The sequence below is a fragment of the Chiloscyllium plagiosum genome, unplaced genomic scaffold (genome assembly GCF_037043375.1).
Source record: "Chiloscyllium plagiosum isolate Xiang-an unplaced genomic scaffold, Cpla_swu_hap1 HiC_scaffold_24, whole genome shotgun sequence".
NCBI lineage: Eukaryota > Metazoa > Chordata > Chondrichthyes > Orectolobiformes > Hemiscylliidae > Chiloscyllium > Chiloscyllium plagiosum.
Genome location: NW_028270162.1, coordinates 15,398,628 through 15,419,844, shown reverse-complemented (window position 1 = coordinate 15,419,844; position 21,217 = coordinate 15,398,628). Strand labels below are relative to the sequence as shown.

General features: G+C 44.2%; 1 protein-coding gene across 10 annotated transcripts in view; it reads left to right on the top strand.

Moving 5' to 3' along the window:
- Nucleotides 1-2,467: 2,467 nt before the first annotated feature.
- Nucleotides 2,468-21,217, top strand: part of LOC122562395 (unconventional myosin-XVIIIb-like) — a 416,560-nt gene continuing 397,810 nt past the window's right edge. For 4 of the 10 annotated variants that reach the window (XM_087999916.1, XM_087999915.1, XM_087999912.1 and 1 more), the window contains exon 1: nt 2,486-2,591. Coding sequence is in view for 2 of the 10 variants with exons in the window: in XM_087999917.1 (XP_087856043.1) it covers nt 2,853-2,864 (12 nt within the window). In the remaining 8 variants the exon portion in view is untranslated. Of the gene's footprint in view, nt 2,592-2,791; nt 2,865-21,217 lie in introns of those variants that run through there. The other 6 variants (XM_087999913.1, XM_087999921.1, XM_087999919.1 and 3 more) reach the window with 6 other exon arrangements.

Below are 21,217 nucleotides of genomic sequence, written 5' to 3'. Positions count from 1 at the left end.
ATTCCCTGGACTGTGCTCCCCTGACTGTCATCAACAAGAGTGAATGACCGATTATGGCCAAGCCCCTGAATTGGGTGAGGGCTGTCCCCATGACTGATGGCACTGGCACCCCCTGGCTGACAGCAGCTCCTCACGCTGTCCACCTTACCCGAGGACTAGCCCTCACCCACCTTCTGACCTATACCATCTGGTTGATGAAATGCACAGTGTGTTTGCTGTGCATGCACAATAGCTTTTCGATTTAAGTCTCAGTGCGTGTTGTACATCTCTTTCTGACCAGCAGCTTCTCTGTGAGCCTGCACAGGAGAGCACCTCAGAATGACTGGACTGCTAGACTGTTTACCAATGCACCATTAGGGCAAGGCAAGACATGGATGGACGGTGGGAGTGAGACTGAGACAGCAAGCATCAGCCCTGAGATGCAGCCTGGGTCCATCCTGTGAGCTGGTGACTTTCCCTGTCAGTAAGCCTGTCAATGCCAGCCACTGGAGCACCCTACAATGTCTTATCAAGCTTCCTAAGTGACCCACAAGCATTTTGGAGAGGTGCTGTGAGGATCCTGAGTTGTTTGCAAATCTTGGATGCCAGACTGGGCAGCCTACAGCCCGAGGATTCAACATTGAGCTCTCCAATTTCAAATAACCTTCCTCCCTGTCCCCTGACTCCCTTCCCAGTCCCTCCCCCTCCCTTCCACTGCTCCCTACCACCAACCTGATTCATTCCATCCAATCACCAACCAGCTTGTATGTGTCTTCACCTAACCCCACTGGCAGCACAGTGACTCAGTGGTTAGCACTGCTGCCTCACAGTGCCAGGGTCCTAGGTTCGATTCCAGCCTCGGGCGAATGTCTGTGTGGAGTTTGCACATCCTCCCTGTGTCTGTGTGGGTTTGCTCTGGTTTCCTCCCGCAGTCCAAAGATGTGCACGTCAGGTGAATTGGCCATACTAAGTTGCCCATAGTGTTAGGTGCATTAGTCAGAAGGAAATGGGTCTGGGTGGGTTACTCTTCGGAGGGACGGTGTGGACTTGTTGGGCCGAAGGGCCTGTTTCCACACTGTCGGGGAATCTAACCACTTCACCACCCTGCCCCCCCGCCTCACCTTTTATCTGCAGCTCCCCTTACACCCAGCATCCAGTCCTGAAGAAGAGTTACACCTGAAACGTCGACTTCTCCACCTCCTGATGCTGCCTGGCTTGCTGTGTTCTTCAAGTTTGCTGCCTGTCTGTTTTGGATTCTAGCATCTGGAGCTTTTTATGTCTAAAAGATACAGTGAGCTGTTCTGGTTTCAAGATAGATCTCGCTGTACTCCTGACATAATTCTGCCACATTTCTCTTCATAACCCACAAGATCCAGGCCCCTGATAAGGCTGCCCCTTGAAAAAACATTTTCTTTGTGAGATTTGGCTTTTGATGTGGTTTCCGGCAATTTCATTCTGTTAAAAAAAAATTGTAGAGCCTAAATGTGGGCGGCACGGTGGCACAGTGGTTAGCACTGCTGCCTCACAGCACCTGAGACCCGGGTTCAATTCCCGCCTCAGGCGACTGACTGTGTGGAGTTTGCACATTCTCCCCGTGTCTGCGTGGGTTTCCTCCGGATGCTCCGGTTTCCTCCCACAGTCCAAAGATGTGCAGGTTAGGTGAATTGGCCATATTCAATTGCCTGTAGTGTTAGGTAAGGGGTAAATGTAGGGGTATGGGTGGGTTGCGCTTCGGCAGGTCGGTGTGGACTTGTTGGGCCGAAGGGCCTGTTTCCACACTGTAATGTAATCTAAAAAAAAATCTAAATATAATATAAGTGAGTAAAATATGAACACTAATGTGACCCCTGAGGGTAAACAATTTGGAATGCAATTTATTTTAAAGAAACATTTCTCTTATGGATTAAACATATTACTATGTGTTAAAAAGAATCAGCTCAACGAGGTCTTTTTTGACAAAAACAAAAAACATGGATTTTATTCAAATATAACAATGAATACTCTGATATAACAGACTGTTGCTATTTGCTTATAACCATAGTCTTGATAGTAGACACTTTCCTACCCTAAACATTTACTCTGTTTTGATTATCTATTTAAAAAAAATCAAAATTTCTCCTACTAAATTGTTTAGATTGGCCATCAAACACAGACGTGTGTCAGAAGTGATTTGTTTCGCTGTACAAAAACATACTGATTAATATTCATCAACCTTCAATAGCCTGCTTGAAAGGGAATGGAATGTGTGGGGAAAACCGAGGTAAGGATTATCTAACCTCGACCTGGCTTTGTTCACCTCTGTCCCTTCCCTGGTCCTGACTTTTCACCAAATCATGTCACTGTCCAGGCCTCAACAGCCAATAAATGCCTAAACGTAAAATCCATCGAGTATTTATAGTGCGGAGTTCTGTCCAGTCAGCTGTTGACTGAGTGAACACACTTGAGTATGTATATCCACAGTGGGGGTAGGGAACTGTTGGTCCTTATCACATTTCTTCTGCTCTCTGTCATCTGCCTGCCTGGTAGGATTCTTTAGTGGCTGTTTGGAAAGAAAGTTCAGGAGTCCCAGCAACAAAACTTCACAGAGCCGGGGAGAGCAAGCCTTCTCAAAGGTAGAGTTGTTGGGTTGTGATACAAAAGGGATTTTATTTTAAAAGGGAATTAGCCATATTTTACCTCTTTCTTCTGATTGGGAATTGTTACTCAGAGCCTGACTGAGTAGGGTAGGGGGTGGTTATTTTTAGTCTGTGGAAGGGACGCTGTTGCTCACTGAAGAACTGTGCTCTCATTGCGGCTCTTGTGTCTGCTGCAGAACACTCGCATGGAGAAGTCTTCAATTGTCCTCCGTCAGGAGTTGTGTGAGAGACAATGCAATGGCCTTGGAGGTAGGACTGGGGTAAGGGGAACAAAAGGAATTTCAAATCGCTGTCCTATGGATTTACCAAGCTTGAGAGGGAGGTGGAGAGAGAGGGGAGAGATCAAGGCCTCCAGTCCCACTCCACCCTGGTTCCTTACCCTCTCACTGATAGTTGGGGGATAGGTGAGTGAGGGGTTCACTGTCTGGAGGGCATCCTGTCAAATGCTTCCTTCCAACTCGTGGAATATTGTGAAAGAAAGAAAGGTGAATGAAGGCAAGCATTAAAAATAGTAACATTTGTTGGGTTGCATTTCACCTTTTGTGACCATTTTGATGACTGTTACAGGTGGAGGAAGGTTATGTTTGAAAAGTGCAAATGTAGAACATGTAATCGAAATGTAAAAGGTGATTGACTTCTATTAGTCATGATTTGGAGATGCCGGTGTCGGACTGGGGTGTACAAAGTTAAAAATCTCACAACACCAGGTTATAGTCCAACAGGTTTAATTGGAAGCACTAGCTTTCGGAGCGACGCATCTTTATCCTGATGAAGGAGTGACACTCCGAAAGCTAGTGTGCTTCCAATTAAACCTGTTGGACTATAACCTGGTGTTGTGTGATTTTTGACTTCTATTAGAACATTGTTGTGCCTCTCTCATGGTGAAACGTGAATCTCTGGAAGTTGCACCTAACATAGTCAAAGGGATCAAAGGATATTCTGAAGGGCCCTAATATGTAGGCCCACTGTGAGCCTTCTTGAACCGCTGCAGTCCACATGCTGTAGGTAGACCCATAATGCCTTTGGGAGAGATTTTCATGATTCTGACCTAATGACCAACTTTCTGACAATGATGGCTCTCAGACTGTAAATATAGACTCGGGGAGCACAGATTCTAAATTCCAAATGGAGTGCGGTGGTTCAAGGGGCAGCTCCCCAGCATCTTACAACAATACAACAACACAATCCAGTACAGCACAGGATCAGGTCTTTCAGCCCTCCAAGCCTGCACTGATTCCTCATCTCTATTTAGACCTGCCAGTTATTGTCCATGAGCTGTATCGATCCTTCTGTCTGCCTCCTGTTCATGTGTCTATTGAGATGCACCTTAGATGTTGCTAATGTGTCTGATTCCACCACAGCCAATGCACAGTGCATTCCAGACACACACCATCCTCGGTGTGAAAAATTTTCCTCAACTTCTCCCCTAAACTTTTCCCATCTCACTTTGAACCAGTGCCCTCTTGTATCAGTGCCCTCTTGTAGTTGACCTTTCCACTGTGGGAAAAAAGCTCCTGACAATCCATCCTTTGCATGTCTCTTACAATTTTGTAGACCTCTATCACGTCATCCCTCAGCCTCTGTCTTTCCAGTGAAAACAAACAGAGTTAATCCAACCTCTCCTCATAATTAAAACCCTCCAGATCAGACAGCGTCTTGGTAAACCTTCTCTGCACCCTCTGCAAAATGCCCTTCTCAAGGGCAACTGTGCATTAGAAAAATCCCTATAACCCTATACACCACTGATAATCAGAAATCTATCAATCTCAACCTTAGTCATACTCAAAGACTGAGTCGAGAGTGCGGTGCTGGAAAAGCACAGCAGGTCAGGCAGCATCTGAGGAGCAGGAGAATCGATGTTTCAGACATAAGCCTCAGCAACCTCCTGTGGTTGAGATTGTGAGCAGATTCTTTTGTTACTCATGAGATGACCCATTGCACTCTTTCCTGATAAATCCCACAGAACTGTGCACTCTCCGAAGACCTGGGTTATGACAAGGAAAACTATTAAGCTTATTACAGACTGGGAACTGGCAGAGTGAACTCTTTAACCCCTTGATCTGGATTAATGGAAGGATAATGTAATCCTTCATGCTCTTCCCACAGCATTAATTCCAGTTCACTGGTGGTGCTGCATGGCTTTAAGAGAACACGCACCATCTGTTATCCATTTCAGTTCTGCTCCTGTTTAGACCAAAGCCTAACTGAGCATGAAAAACATTTCATGGCACACAGAATTGTCCTTTTCTCTTTCCAAACAACATTAGGGTTAGATTTCTCTTTGATGGATTTGGAGAATTGTTATTTTCCTCATAGATGCTGACATCTTTGACTAAGCCAGCATTTATTGCCTATCCCTATTTGCCCAGAGGGTAGTTAAGAGTCAACCCTCATTGCTGTGGGTCTGGAGTCACATGTAGGCCAGACCAAGTAAGGATAGCAGATTTCCTTCCCTAAAGAGCACTAGTGAACCAAATGGTGTTTACCCCAACAGTCATTTTGTGGTTAACATTAGACCCTTAATTCCAGATTCTTTATTGAAATCAAATGTTAACCATCTGCTGTGGTAGGATTTGAACTCAGGTCCCTCGAGCTCCTGGATTAATAGGTGTAATGATCGTGCCACTAGGCCATTTCCTTCCCTGCATTGCCTTCATCTTCATTCCCACAGTGTTTCCCTCACCCAGGAAAAACATCAACATGAGGAAGTTGATCTCTGGATATGCAGGTTACTGCATCCTATAGCACCAGGCAATGCTGTTTGGTCCATTATACTGGTGCTAGCCCAATGATTTCCCCTTCCTCATTCTGTTCCCAGAGATTTTCCTTTTCAGTTTTATATCTCCAATCCTGTTTTGAAAGTTACTGTGCAACCATTCGCCCATTGTTCATTACAGGTAGGTGAGAACATGATGTAATCAGATCAGCTTATTGACTGGTGAAGCACCCTCGAAGGGCTGAGTGACCTACTTCTAAACTCTCCTCCTGGCCTGGCCTAGCTCATCCTCACTCTGAACAACTTCTCCCTCGACTCCTTTCACTTTCTTCAGGTCAGAGGGGTGACCGTGGGTACCCACACGGGCCCTAGTTATGCCTGTCTCTTTGTGGGATACTTGAAACATTCCTTGTTCCAATCCTACTCAGGTCTATCCTCACAACTCTTTCTCCGGTACATTGATGACATCCGGAATTGGGAAAGGTTTATCAATTTTGCTTCCAGTTTCCACCCCGCTCTCACCTTCACTTGGTCCTCCCTCCTCTTCCTTTACATCTCTATTTTCATTTTGCGAGTAGGCTGGCCACCGATATATACCATAAATCCATCGACTCAGTTACCTGGACTATACATACATCCTCAAACCCTGTTCCTGTAAAGATTCTGACCCATTCTCCCAGTTTCTCTCTCTCTATCATAACCGTTCTGATGATGCCATATTTTGTAGGGAGACCTTAGAAATGTTCACCTTCTTCCTCAACTGAGGATTCCCCAGCACCATGATAGACAGGGTCCTCAGCTGGGTCCGACCCATCTCCCACACTCCACCCCTCACCCCTTCTCTTCCCTCCCACGATAGTGATAGGTTCCCTCTGGTCCTCACTGCCCAGCCTCCCTTATGGAGACAACTCAAGCTGCTCCATCAAGCCTGCCCCCCTCCTGATGGCTGGGGCATCATGGGCAGATGGTTCCTGACAGACCTACCACAAGATTGTAAGACGGACGATTGGAAGTAGGCCATTCAACCCTTAGAGTCCATTCTGCCATTCAATGGGATCGTGGCCAATCTAGTAACCCTCAACTCCACTTTCTTGCCCTTTTCCCATAGTGCTTGATTCCTTTCCTGATTAAAATTCAGCCCATCTCAACCTGGAATACACTTAATGACCCAAGTGGGACAGCTCTCTGCAATATAGAATTCCACAGATCCACAGATTTGAGAGAAGAACTTTTCTTGCTCCTACACTCTCCCACAAGAGGAAACAACTTCCCCACATCTACCTTGTCACATCCCCGAACAGCCTTTTATGGTTTAATAAGGAAATCCACCATGAGCACCCTCCTAGCTGCTCCGCATCACCCCCCACCATCCAGAAACCGGACTGGGGCAGCCAGAACATGGACAGACAGAGACCCAGAAAAGTGAGGTGGGAAATCCTGCTCTGACCCCACAATTGGTGGTAACCATTTCAGGTGAGATCACTGAGTGAATGCTCGGACAATCTTCGCCTTTAAGAATGAGACAGGTTCGAGATGTAACCATTGCAGATTCAATCCCCATCTTTTCACCCTGAGAGTCAACACGGGTTCAGTGACTGGCAGTGAGGTGGGAGTGTACATTTAGAATCCTAGGTGGGCAACAGGAGACAGGAGCGCTCCACTTCACTTACACTTTATTTTGATTATAGTCCAACAGGTTTAATTGGAAGCACACTAGCTCTCTTTAGGTGGTACCCCCTGATGAAGGAGCGTCTCTCCGAAAGCTAGTGTGCTTCCAATTAAACCTGTTGGACTATAACCTGGTGTTGTGTGATTTTTAACTTTGTACACCCCAGTCCAACACTAACATCTTCAAATCATGACTTTATTTTGAGTATTGTAGCCAGTTGCCATCATAACAGCAGTCTCCACACAGTTACACAGGCGGGAACATTTCAAAAATCTGATTTACGTTCTATGCTTATCTCGTGTGTCAGCTTGACTCAGTTGGTAACACTTCCACCTCTGAGTAAACAGATTATCAGGTTGTGAACCATGAATTTACTTTTGCTGCTGTGACTCCAGTGCAGTACAGAGAGAGCACTGAACTGCTGGCAGTTCCACTCTCCAGATGAACTGCAATCCAGATGCACATTGCTGTGGGTGGCACAGCACCAGCGACCTGGGTTCAATTCTACCCTCGGGCGACTGTCTGCGTGGAGTTTGTACATTCTCCCTGTGTTTACGTGGGTTTCCTCCGGGTGCTCCAGTTTCCTCCCATCTCCTTCCTATCGGAAAGATGTTGTGAAACTTGAAAGGGTTCAGAAAAGATTTACAAGGATGTTGCCAGAGTTGGAGGATCTGAGCTACAGGGAGAGGCTAAACAGGCTGGGGCTGTTCTCCCTGGATCGTCGGAGGCTGAGGGGTGATCTTATAGAGGTTCACAAAATCATGAGGGGCATGGATAGGATAAATAGACAAAGTCTCTTCCCTGGGGTGGAGGAGTCCAGAACTAGAGGGCATAGGTTTAGGGTGAGAGAGGAAAGATATAAAAGAGACCTAAGGGGCAACTTCTTCATGCAGAGGGTGGTACGTGTATGGAATGAGCTGCCAGAGGATGTGGTGGAGGCTGGTACAATTGCAACATTTAAAAGGCATTTGGATGGGTTTATGAATAGGAAGGGTTTGGAGGGATATGGGCCGGGTGCTGGCAGGTGGGACTAGATTGGGTTGGGATATCTGGTCGGCATGGACGGGTTGGACTGAAGGGTCTGTTTCCACGCTGTACATCTCTATGACTCTATGACTCTATGTGCAGTTTAGGTGAATTGGCCATGCTAAATTGCCTATGGTTTTCAGGGATGTATAGGTTTGGGGCATGAGTCAGGGATAAATAGAGGATAGTAGGGGAATGGATCTGGGTGGGTTACTCTTCAGTGGGTCGGTGTGGACTTGTTGGGCTGAAGGGCCTGTTTCCAACTGTAGGGATTCTATGATTCTCTCCCTCAACCAACTAATGTAAAGCTTGAAAATGGTCTGTTGATCTCATACCTGCCTGTCTGCCTCGTAACTTTTGAAATATGTGTGTGTGTGTTCTTACATTAAAGATAGGTTGTCGCTATCAAAAATGGCATTTGTGATCCATCTGCACAGATACACTTGCAAGTAAGGACCAGTAAAAGAGCTTGGCAGGTGTTAATGTAGAAGCCCTTGTTTCACTTTCAAAAAGTTATGTGCTTTGAGTAACGAGTGTTACAGAAAAGCTGATGGACCATCTCGGATTATCAGGCTGATCTCCAGAAGTTTTGCACAGATCTTAAGTGAGATTCTCCAGTTTATTTCAATTCCGGAGGGGCATCCCAAATCTTCCATTTCCTAGTTGAGAGGAACAAGGTTGATCCAAACACTAATGCTTTTTCTTGTGGATATCTTTGCCCACAATGTAAATGCACTTACAACGAGCCAGTTTAGCTAGACTTACAAGGATGTTGCTGGGGTTGGAGGGTTTGAGCTACAGGGAGTGGTTGAATAGGCTGGGGCTCTTTTCCCTGGTGTATCAGAGGCTGAGGGGTGACCTCATAGAGGTTTATGAAATCATGAGGGGCATGGATAAGTTGAATAGCTAAGACCTTTGCCTCAGGGTAGAGGAGTCCAAAATGAGAAGGCATAGGTTTAAGGTGAGGGGGGAAAAATTTAAAAGGGTCCTAAGGGGCAACGTTTTCATGCTGAGGGTGATCTGTGTTTGGAATGAACTGTCAGAGGAAGTGATGGAGGCTGGTACAATTACAGCAACTAAAAGGCATCTGGATGGGTATATGAACAGGAAGGGTTTAGTGGGATACAGGCCAAATGCTGGCAAATGGGATTAGATTAATGTAGAATATCTGGTCGGCATGGACGAGTTGGACCAAAGGGTCTGTTTCCGGCTGTACATCCCTATGACTAAACATGGGAAGAATGAGTAATATAACACATAGGACCATATACAGACAATTTAGAAATAAACTCCAAGTCCAAAATAATATATTTTTTTGAAAAGAAACAAATATACAGATCAATCTCTGAACTGTTCACAAAGAACAGATGGTTGAACATTATGACTGACCCAGTGGACGTTACAGATAGCACTGACTTTAAGAGTTGTATAGTTGAGCTCTCAATCCTTTGTTTGAAAGGTGATTATGATGTTGTGATTCTTTTTGATTGTGATTGAATTGCAGAATAGAGGGTGGGAGAGAATCCTTTTGTTCTCTTTTTTTGTGCCTGGCTACTAGCTAGCTGACTGCAGAATGAGAGAATCCCTTTAACTACAGCATAGGGGTGGCTTGAGATTAGTTCCTCGACTGTAATGTTCACAACATGCTAATGCTCAAACCCAGACTGACATGTACAAGAGCTTTCAATCCCACTAGTACTCTCCAGCAGGGTTGAAAATGGCTTTTTAACTATATGCAGTCTTCATTTGGAAAAAACTCAATGTGCCTACAATTTGAGATGTACAGGGGGTGGCTTGCTGATGAACAGGGAGTGTCGATTTATGAATTGTTTTGGTATTATATTTTGCATAATTGCAGATGCCCAGAATCACTTTTGAGTCAGCGAAATACTTTGCAAATTTGGCCACGGTCACAATGTAAACATGGTAATCCATTTAGAATATTGAGCGCAGTTCTGGTCCCCTTATCTCAGGAAGGAAGTATCAGCCTTGGAGCGCGTACAGAGGAGGTTCATAAGAATGTCCTAGGAATGAAAAGTTTAACACATGAGGAACTTTTGAGGACTCTGGGTGAGCACTAAATGGTGTTTAGAAGGATGAGGGGTGATCTAATTGGAATATACAGAATACTGGACTGGACTGACTAGATATTGGGAAGATGTTTTCATTGGTAGGAGAGACTAGGACCTGAGGTCATAGCCTTAGAGTAAAGGGAAGACCTTTTAGAACAGAGATAAGGAGAAACTTCTTCAGCCAGAGAGTGGTGAATCTATGGAATTCGCTGCCACAAAAGGCTGTGGAGGCCAGGTCATTGAGTATGGTTAAGACTGTGATAACTAGGTTCTTGAGCATCAAGGGGATAAAGATTATGGGGAGAAACTGGGAGAATTGGGTTGAGTAATTCCTGAAGAAGGGCCTGTGCCCGAAACGTCGAATCTCCTGTTCCCTGGATGCTGCCTGACCTGCTGTGCTGTTCCAGCAATAAAGTTTCAACTTTGATCTCCAGCATCTGCAGACCTCACTTTCTCCTTGAGTAATTTATCAGCCACTTTTGAATGGCAGAGCAGACTCAATGGGCTGAATGGCCCAATTTCCACTCCTATGTCTTATAGTCTTATGGTCTTATGGTCACTTGCACACAGCAAGTTCCAGCAGACTAGCAACTGGGTAATGATTAGATAGTCATTAGTTTTGAGTGTTGGTAAACAGATAAATATTGGCTAAGATATCGGGGAGAACTCCCATGGTGATTAGTTTGGTTTTAGTTGCTAGTTTGTGAAGTTAATCCACTCTTGACAAGATAATGTATTTGGAGTTTGCTTATATTCAGCCTTCAATAGACCTTCTTGAGTTATTGTGTTCAGTGTTGGGCATTGATACTTAGAAAGACTATATCAGTTCTGGAATGAATACAACACAGATTCCCCACAAAGATAAAGGGGCATGCTGTGGGGTTAGATTACATAAACTGAGATTGGAAGGTGACTTGATGGATGTTTTAAAATGTTACAAGGATTCAATAGCATGGATACAAAGAAGTGCTTCCTAATGTCAAGAGATCAAAGAATGAGGAGTCATCAACATAATTATGAGATTAGAATTAAGCTTTTAAAGAGAAAAATCAAGAAGCAGTTTTCCACACAAAGGACAATACAAATCTGGAATTCTGTCACTAAAAAGTTGTGGCTCCTGAAATGATTGAGGCTTTCAAGACTGAGATTTGTGTTGGATGAGGACATTTGGGAAATAATAATAATAATAATAATAATAATAATAAAGACTTGTAAATGGGAATGTTGAGCAAATCAGTCACAATCGGATGTAATGGTGTTACAGTTAAATAAAGGTAATTATGAGGGCATGAGAGAGGAACTGACGAAAATAGACTGGAAGCAGAGCCTAGCAGGGAAGACAGTAGAACAAAAATGGCAGGAGTTTGTGGGTAAAATTGAGGACACAGTACAGAGGTTCATCCCCAAGAAGAGAAAGATTATCCGGGGAAGGATTAGACAGCCATGGCTGACAAAGGAAGTCAGGAAATCTATCAAAGAAAAAGAGAGATCCTATAAAGTGGCCAAGAGCACTGGAAATCAGAAGTTTGGGAAGGCTACAAAAACAAACAGAGGATAACAAAGAGAGAAATAAGGAAGGAGAGGATCAAATATGAAGGTAGGCTAGCCAGTAATATTAGAAATGATAGTAAAAGTTTCTTTCAATACATAAGAAACAAATGACAGGCAAAAGTAGACATTGGGCCGCTTCAAACTGATGCTGGAAGCCTAGTGATGGGAGATAAGGAAATAGCAGGAGAACTTAATAAGTACTTTGCATCAGTCTTCACAGTGGAAGACATGAGTAATATCCCAACAATTAAAGGGAGTCAGGGGGCTGAGTTGAGTATGGTTGCTATTATAAAAGAGAAAGTGCTAGAAAAGCTATAAGGTCTTAAAATTGATAAATCTCCTGGCCCCGATGGGCTACATCCTAGAGTTCTGAGGGAGGTGGCTGAGGAAATAGCGGAGGCGTTGGTTGAGATCTTTCAAAAGTCACTGGAGTCAGGGAAAGTCCTGGATGATTGGAAGATCGCTGTTGTAACCCCCTTGTTCAAAATAGGATCAAGACAAAAGATGGAAAATTATAGGCCAATTAGCCTAACCTCGGTTGTTGGTAAAATTCTAGAATCCATCATTAAGGATGAGGTTTCTAAATTCTTGGAAGAGCAGGGTCGGATTAGAACAAGTCAACATGGATTTAATAAGGGGAGGTCATGCCTGACAAACCTGTTGGAGTTCTTTGAAGAGGTGACAAGTAGATTAGACCGGGGAAACCCAAAATACAGAGGGATCTGGGAGTGCTAGTTGAGGATTCTCTAAAGGTAAACATGCAGGTTGAGTCCGTGATTAAGAAAGCGAATGCAATGTTGTCAATTATCTCAAGAGGGTTGGAATATAAAAGCACTGTTGTGCTACTGAGAATTTATAAAGCTCTGGTTAGGCTCCATTTGGAGTACTGTGTCCAGTTTTGGTCCTCACACCTCAGGAAGGACATACTGGCACTGGAGCGTATCCAGCGGAGATTCACACGGATGATCCCTGGAATGGTAGGTCTAACATATGAGGAACGGCTGAGGATCCTGGGATTGTATTCATGGAGTTTCGAAGATTAAGGGGAGATCTAATAGAAACTTACAAGACAATACATGGCTTGGAGAGGGTGGACGCTAGGAAATTGTTTCCGTTAGACGAGGAGACTAGGACCCGTGGACACAGCCTTAGAATTAGAGGGGGTAAATTCAGAACAGAAATGCGGAGACATTTCTTCAGCCAGAGAGTGGTAGGCCTGTGGAATTCATTGCCGCAGAGTGCAGTGGAGGCTGGGACGCTAAATGTCTTCAAGGCAGAAATTGATAAATTCTTGATGTCACAAGGAATTATTGGCTACGGGAGAATGCGGGTAAGTGGAGTTGAAATGCCCATCAGCCATGATTGAATGGCGGAGTGGACTCAATGGGCCGAATGGCCTTACTTCCGCTCCTGTGTCTTATGGTCTTATGATCGAACTGAGTGGTGAGAAAGGTTCAAGGGGTTGAATGGCCTATTCTGTTCCTATGAGATTGTCCTAAATGGGACAGAGGAAGAAGACTTTCATTAATCTGGGGTGCTTTTAAACTCAAGCCTTACAGCGGATAGGATGACATGTCATCTTACTCCTTGACCCAATACTTTCCACGTAAATTTCCCCCCTCACCTCCCAAACCCCGTCACCTCTCAAACCCCTCATCTCCCAAGCCCTCTCTCACATCTCAATCCCCCCTCATCTTCCAACTCTCCCACCTCTCAAACTCTCCCCCATCTCTCAAATCCCTATCTCTCAAACCCCCTCACCTCCCAAACTCCCCCCACTTCCCAACTTCCTCTCACCTCCCAAACTCCCCCCACCTCCTAACACACCCTCATCTCCCAATTCCCCTCTCACCTCTCAAACCCCCGCTCACCTCCCAACCACCCCGCTCACCTCCCAACCCCCCCACTCACCTCTCAACACCCCTTACCTCCAAACACCCCCATCTCCCAAACCCCTCTCATCTCCCAAACCCCATCTCACCTCCCAACTGCCCCCTCACACCTTCGAACACCCTTGACCTTCCAACTCCCCGCTCAACTCTCCTCTGACCTCCAAATGTCCCCCATCTCCCAATCCCCCTTACCTCCTAAACCCGCCCTCATCTACTAACCCATCCTCATATTTTCCAGCCACCCTCCTCACCTGACAATCTCCCCTCATTTCACAGCCCCCCTCACATTCCAACACTTCCCCATCTCCCAATCCTTCCTCTCACCTCCCAATCCCTCCTCTCACCTCTCAAACCCCTCGTCTCATCTCCCAAACTCCCTCTCTACACACCCTATAGCCCCTCCCAGACACAAAGCAAGTCCTGCCTCCCAATCAGTGTTTCCCAGAGACTTACTACATGAATCCCACAGCAGTGCAGCAGCCCCAGTCAAGGCACTGGCTGGGGCACTGCTTCCAAGGTACTACCTCACATTTAAAGAGCTCACTTTCACTAGCCCCTTTAGAGACAGTAACTCTCTAGTGGCCATATAAACACCATCCGCTGTCACTGCCTGTGAATTGGGTGGCTCAGTTCACCCACAAAGGTCAAGCGCTCTGTTTACTGATCACCAGCCTTTTACCACCTTCCTCAGACACTGGGAAAAATTCTGACTGCAACCACTGATTTAATTGCTCTGTTGCTTGTGCAGTTTGGAATTCCACGCAGTGAAGTAAACAGATTAGATCCTGTGGTATCAGCGATCCAAATGCTTTATCAAAAAACCACATTCCACAAATGTTCCTGCAATATATTTAGCCTAAGTTACAAGTCTTGCCACTGCTAGCTTGAAAAGGATTTTTGGATTTGTATAGCTTCTGATCTGTCACTGAATACATTCAAGGGCCTTACACAATAAATTGATCTTTTGTAGTGCAGTAAAAGATCTTTCCCTACCTATTTCATAGGATGTGAGTGCAATGGCTGAGAGGTATTATCATTGGACTATTAATCCAGAGACTCAGCTCACATGCTGGGGACCTGGGTTCGAATCACTGCCGTGGGAGATGGTGAAATTTGAATTTGTGTAAAAATCAGGAATTAAGAGCCTGATGATGCCCATGAATGTGGAGGAGCCAGGGTTGGACAAAGTTAAAAATCACACAATGCCAATAGGTTTATTTGGAAGCACTAGCTTTCGGAGTGCTGTGAAAGCTAGTGTTTCCAAATAAACCTGTTAGACTATAACCTGGTGTTGTGTGATTTTTAACATGAATCCACTGTCAGAGGAAAAACCCATCTGGTTCACTTTAAGGAAGGAATCTGCCATCCTTACCTGGTCTGGCCTCCAAGTGACTCCAGACTCACAACAAGGTGGTTTATACATAACTGCCCTCTGGGTATTAGGGATGTGCAATAAATGCTGGCCTAGCTGGTGATGCCCTTGTCCTGTGAATTTAATTTTTATAAAAGTACTAAATTTTCAGTCTTGGTCTGAAAAGCAACAAAGACAAATGTGACAAAACAACATCAGAGTGAAGGGCAGAGGATTGTGTCTTGTTCAAGGACTGTCATTGCCATACAAGACATGCTTTATCCCTGAGAACATTATAGCACATTCATCAACATCATTAAAACACACAATTAAGACAGAAGGACATGGTACAGGGCCTTGGGGGCTGTAGCAGCACCATTAGGTGCTTTACTGCATGAGATACGACCACCTAATTAAACAGGAAAGCAATCCTTTTAGAAAGGGTGAGCAGAAATGCCCATAATTTTTAATTTGATTAATATGGGACTGTGGGGCCTACTGTCCTTCAGGTAAATAGTATAAGATTGAAGCAGTAACGTTGCTGTTATTGAGTGGGGTCTGCCGGAGGGAAGGATTGAAATAGCGCAGTCTGTGATGAGGGATATAATCAAATGGATTCTCATATTACGAACAGATGTACAGCGAGGAGGGAATCTGTTTGACTGTTTGAGATTAGCACGTAATACTCTCGCGTCTAAATCAGACAGTAGTGGGTTGTATCCCAGTGCAGAGACAAGAGTGTAGAAATCCATGCCGGTGTATTACTGAGGGAGTGCCATTGTTCAGATGAGGTGTTAATCTGATCACAATGTTTGGATGTGAATATAGGAGATATGGTTAGTAAGTTTGCAGGTGACACCAAAATTGGAGGTGTAGTGGACAGTGAAGAGGGTTACCTCAGAGTACAACGGGACCTTGATCAGATGGGCCAATGGGCCAAGGAGTGGCAGATGGAGTTTAATCTAGATAAATGTGAGGTATTGCATTATGGTAAGGCAAACCAGGGCAGGACTTAAAGAGTTAATGGTATGGCCTTGAGGAGTGTTGCCAAACAGAGACCTGGGGGTGCAAGTCTGTAGTTCCTTGGAAGTGTAGTCACAGGCATACAGGGTGGGGATGAAGGCATTTGACATTAGATTAGATTCCCTACAATGTGGAAACGGCCTTTTAGCCCAACAGGTCCACACCAACCCTCCAAATAGTACCCAGCCAGACCCATTTCCCTCTGACTAATGCATTTAACACTATGGCCAATTTAGCATAGCCAATTCACCTGGCCTGCACATCTTTGGACTGTGGGAGGAAACTGGAGCACCCAGACGAATCCCTCACAGACACGGGGAGATTGTGCAAACTTTACACAGACACTCACCCGAGGCTGGAATCGAACCTGGCACTGTGAGGCAGCAGTGCTAACCACTGAGCCATCATGCTGCCCCATATTTGCTTTATTGGTCAGTGCATTGTGAAGAGCACTTGTTATGTTATGTTGTGGCTGTACAGGACATTGGTTAGGCCACTTTTAGAATACTGCATTGAATTCTGGTCTCCCTACTATACAAAATATGTTATTAAGCTTGAAAGGATTTAGAAAAGATTTACAAAGGTGTTACTGGGATTGGAGAATTTGAGATCTAGAGAGAGACTGAATAGGCTGGTACTTTTTTCCCTGGAGCTGAGGTGTGACCTTTCAGAGGTTTATGAAATCATGTGGGGCATGGATAGGGTGAATAGCCAAGGTCTTTTTTTCCAGGGCAAGAGAGTCCAAAACTGGAGTGCATTAGCTTAAGGTGAGAGGGGAAAGATGTAAAAGGGACCTAATGGGACAACTTTTACACACAGAGGGTGGTGCGTGTATGGAATGAGCTGCCAGAGGAAATGGTGGAGGCTGGTACAGTTACAACATTTAAAAGGCATCTGGATGTGTATATGAATAGAAAGGGTTTAGCAGGATATGGGCCAAATGCTGGCAAATGAGATTTGGTCATCGTAGACATGGAGTTAAGGGTCTGTTTACGACTCTATGACAGTAAAGGATCCCACAACACACTTAGAAGAATTCTCCCCCATGTCCTGGCCAATGGTACCATAAAACAAAGAACTGTGGCTGTTGGAGATCTGAAACAGAAACATAACAGTGCAGTTAGGTTTTACATCGAAATACAGCATAACCTTCCAGTTTGGAATGCTGGATTCCTGAAGTTTGAAATTTTCTGGATTATCAAACAGTGCTAGAGTACTGAATTGGAAGTGTGTGAACCAGAAAACCCTGCAGATGTAGCGATATGTTTGTTACTGACACAGTGTGGTGTGACCAGTGTGATTGGAAAAAGCCTGAAATGATATGGGATATAGAGAGGGATGTGGCTAACAGCGGAGGGGATTTGGTGAGCTGTTGGCAGAATCCGAACAATAGATTTGGGGGTGAGGTAGGTGTGGGAGGGTATGAACTTTGCAAACTTAGCAACAATGCACTTCGTTCCTTCATCCATATTGTTAATGTATGATGTGCATTGGTGTGGTTCCTGCAGTACTCCACTGGTCACTGGCTGCCATCCGAAAAAAGACCCCTTTATCATTGGTTGCAACATGTTTACCTGAAAGGTGATATCCAAATGCAAGTTCTGTCCTATTTCTGTCTAGATTAATGATGTTCTCAACCATTTTCCAGGCAAACTGAACCAGCTGATCAGACCCGTTATACAAACAAATGCTTTATAATGTCTGCCTTCTGCCAGTCAGCCAATCCTCTATCCATACCCGAACCTTGCTCCTTACACTGTGGGCTCTTATCTTAGTTAGCAGCCTCCTGTGTGGCACCTTGTCAAAGGCCTTCTGGAAATCCAAATAGATTACACCCACTGGCTCTCCTTTGCCTAACTTGATTGTTACCTGCTCACGTATTCAAACAGGCATGACCTCCCCTTGAGGAAGCCAGGCTGACTCAGCCCTCTTGTACCATGCACTTTCAAGTGCTTATCCTTAATAATGCATTCTAAAATCATACCAATGACTGAGGTCAGGCTAACCAGCCTGTAGTTTCCTGTCTTCTGACTCCCTCCTTTCTTAAACAGAGGTTTTACATTAGCCATTTTCCAGTCCTCTGGGACCTTCCAGTCCTCGAGTGGCTCTGTTCTGGTAGTGAGGTGTCATCACTGCCATCTATGCTGGTGGCTGGCAGCTATCTTTGTTGGCCATCTTGGCGTTGGCGTTACATATTCTGTAAATAGAAACCTGGAGCATGCAACAGGACGAAGCTACTATAAAGCAGGAATGAAAGTCAGAGTCAAAAAGTGTGGTGCTGGAAAAGCACAGCTGGTCAGGCAGCATCTGAGGAGCAGGAGAGTCGACATTTCGAGCATAGGTCCTTCATCAGGAATGTGAAGAAGGGTTTATGCTCAAAACATTGATTTTCCTGCTCCTCGGATGCTGCTTGACTGGCTGTGCTTTTCCAGCACCACACGTTTTGACTCTGATCTCCAGCATTTGCAGTCCTCACTTTCTCCTAGGAATGAAAGTTATCCAAATACTCTTATCTTCCATATTTTGACTTCCAAAGTATTGTACTGAAATGATACTGTGAACTGCATTTGTCCATCTAAAAGATTTGTGGACCACTGGGATTTTGAATCAATAGTTATTAGGACTGGAGAGGTTGCACTGAATGTCGAAGTTAACACAAAAATAGGTCATTCAGGACAACCTGAATGTGCCAGAGTTTAAGCTCTAGATTAGCTCTCACTTACTTGGCTTCACCTCAACTGAAGGAAAAGAATATTGAGAAATGTTTGTGCTACATCATTAAGCTATACAGTTATGTAGACTACTTGATAATTAACAATTAATATTAAATTGAATACTTAACAAGAATAAGTGAATCAGATAATGAGGATCAAAACAAGAGGGATCAGATTCTAAGTGATGAACAACAACCTCAAGACAGGCAGATATTACAAAGCATTTGTTTGTACAATGGGTCTCATCAGCTGATTCAGTTTGCTGGGAATGTGGTTGAGGGCATCATTAATCTAGACAGAAATAGAAAAGAACTTGCTCTTAGGTATCACCTTTCAGGTATACACACTGCAACCAATGATATTCCTATAAAGTGTACAGGAGTTGGTGTTGTTATTTTAGCAAACTCAGCAGCCAATTTTTGTCCATCAATGTTCAAAAATAGCGACGACCTGTAATTCTACTTCGGCAATGATAGTAGAGGGATAAATGTTATCCAGAACACCGGTAGAAATCCAATGTTTTCCTTAATACAGTGGATCCTGAGCAGCAAACATATCCTGCTGGAAAGTTTTAACTAAAAGGCACCATCTTCAACAATTTGGAATTCCTTCTGTATTACTGCTCAAGTCCTCAAGTGAAACATCAACTCATAAGCTCCTGGCTCAGAGTCAAGACTGACACCACTGAGCTAAATGTGGCACATATTTAAGAAGGTCATTCGAATTGGCACTTCAGAAGCATGAAATCAAATGAGCCAGTTTTACCAAAACCTACCCTGTGAAAGAAAAGCAATTGCTTTCATAGGGTGCTTTTCAGTAACTTTGGGAAGTCACAAAGTGCCTTAGAGCCGTTGGTATTATTTTAAAGTGTACAGTTGTTACAACCATACGTTTTGAAATGCAGTTACTATGGTGATGTTGAAATAATGACAATATGGCCTGAGGAGTGGCAGATAGAACTTAATTTGGATAAATGTGAGGTATTGCATTTTTCTAAAACAACCGAGGATGTGGCTTATACAATTGCTGGTAGGGCCTTGGTAGTATTGCAGAACAGAGAGACCTCGAGGTTCAGGTACATAATTCTTTGAAATTTGCATTAGACAGGTAGACAGGGCGGTTAAGAAGCATTGAGCATGCTTGCCTTTATTGCTCAGACCATTGACTATAGGAGTTGGGGCATCATCTTCAGGTTGTGCAGGATTCTGATGAGGTCTCTTCTGGAGTACTGTGTACACTTCTGGTCATCCTGTTATAGGAAGGGTATGATTAATCTGGAGAGGGTTCAGAAAAGATTTACCAGGATGTTGTCCAAGAATAGAGAGTTGAGGTATAGAATTAGACTCGAAAGGCTGGGACTTTTTTCACTGGAGCATAGGCGATTGAGGGGTGACTTTTTTGAGGTTTATAAAGTCAGGAGGGGAATTGACAAGACGAGTGACAAGGGTCTTTTCTCTCGGGTGGAGGAGTTCAAATCTCAGAATCATATTTTTAAGGTGAGAGGAGGAAGATTTAGAAAGATCATGAGGGGCAGCAATTTTACAAAGAGAGTGATTAGTGTGTGGAATGAACTGCCAAAGAAAATGATGGGTACAGTTGCAACATGTAAAAGACATTTTGGATAAGTACATGAATAGGAAAGGTTTGGAGAGATGTGGGCCAAGCGCAGGCAGGTGGGACTAGTTTAATTTGGGAAAATGGTCAGTGTGGACTGGTTAGACTGAAAAGTCTGTTTTCATGCTGTATGACTTTATGATCCTATTTCTGGATCAGTGGTGCTGGAAGAGCACAGCAATTCAGGCTGCTCGTTGGCTGCTGCCTGAATTGCTGTGCTCTTCCAGCACCACTGATCCAGAATCTGGTTTCCAGCATCTGCAGTCATTGTTTTTACCTTTATGATCCTATTACCAATTTTTGCAGAGGAAGCATGTGCAAACAGCAATGAGGTAACAATGTTAAGAGATTGTATTTGTGAGATTCTGCCAACTGGCTCATCTTTGAAATTGTTCCATGAAATCTTTTACGTCTATCTGAGAAAATAAGCTGCTAATAAGGCTTTACATTCTATCCACTTTCTGTATGCCTCAGAATTCTGGACAATAAGTAGAGACCTACAGGCCTTTGAAACATGAAATCGAAGATGTACATCAAAATTTTCGCACATAGATCATAAGAGGGCCTTGAAATTGCAAAAACTGAAACAGCTTTCAAAAATTGAAATGCAGAACAGAAACATCAATGTTTTAGCTATTTGCTCAGACTGTACAGCTACAGATATGTCTTTCAGAGGACAGTGTGGAAGGTGGCATATAGAGTGGTTGCCCATGGCATGGTTGGTGGATGGATGACACAGGATGATGATTGATGAGCTACAGCGGGATATTTGATGGTGACTTAAGGTTTCTGAGCATGGCATACCATGACACCAAATTTTCTGGCAGGAGTAACTTGGGCTAATTCATGGTAAGTAACAGCCAGGCTACTTAAGTGCCAGCAATGATTATCTCCAACGAGTAAGAACCTAATCATCGCCTATTGACATTCAACAACATACCATCACTCAATCTTCCCACTGTCAACATCCTGGA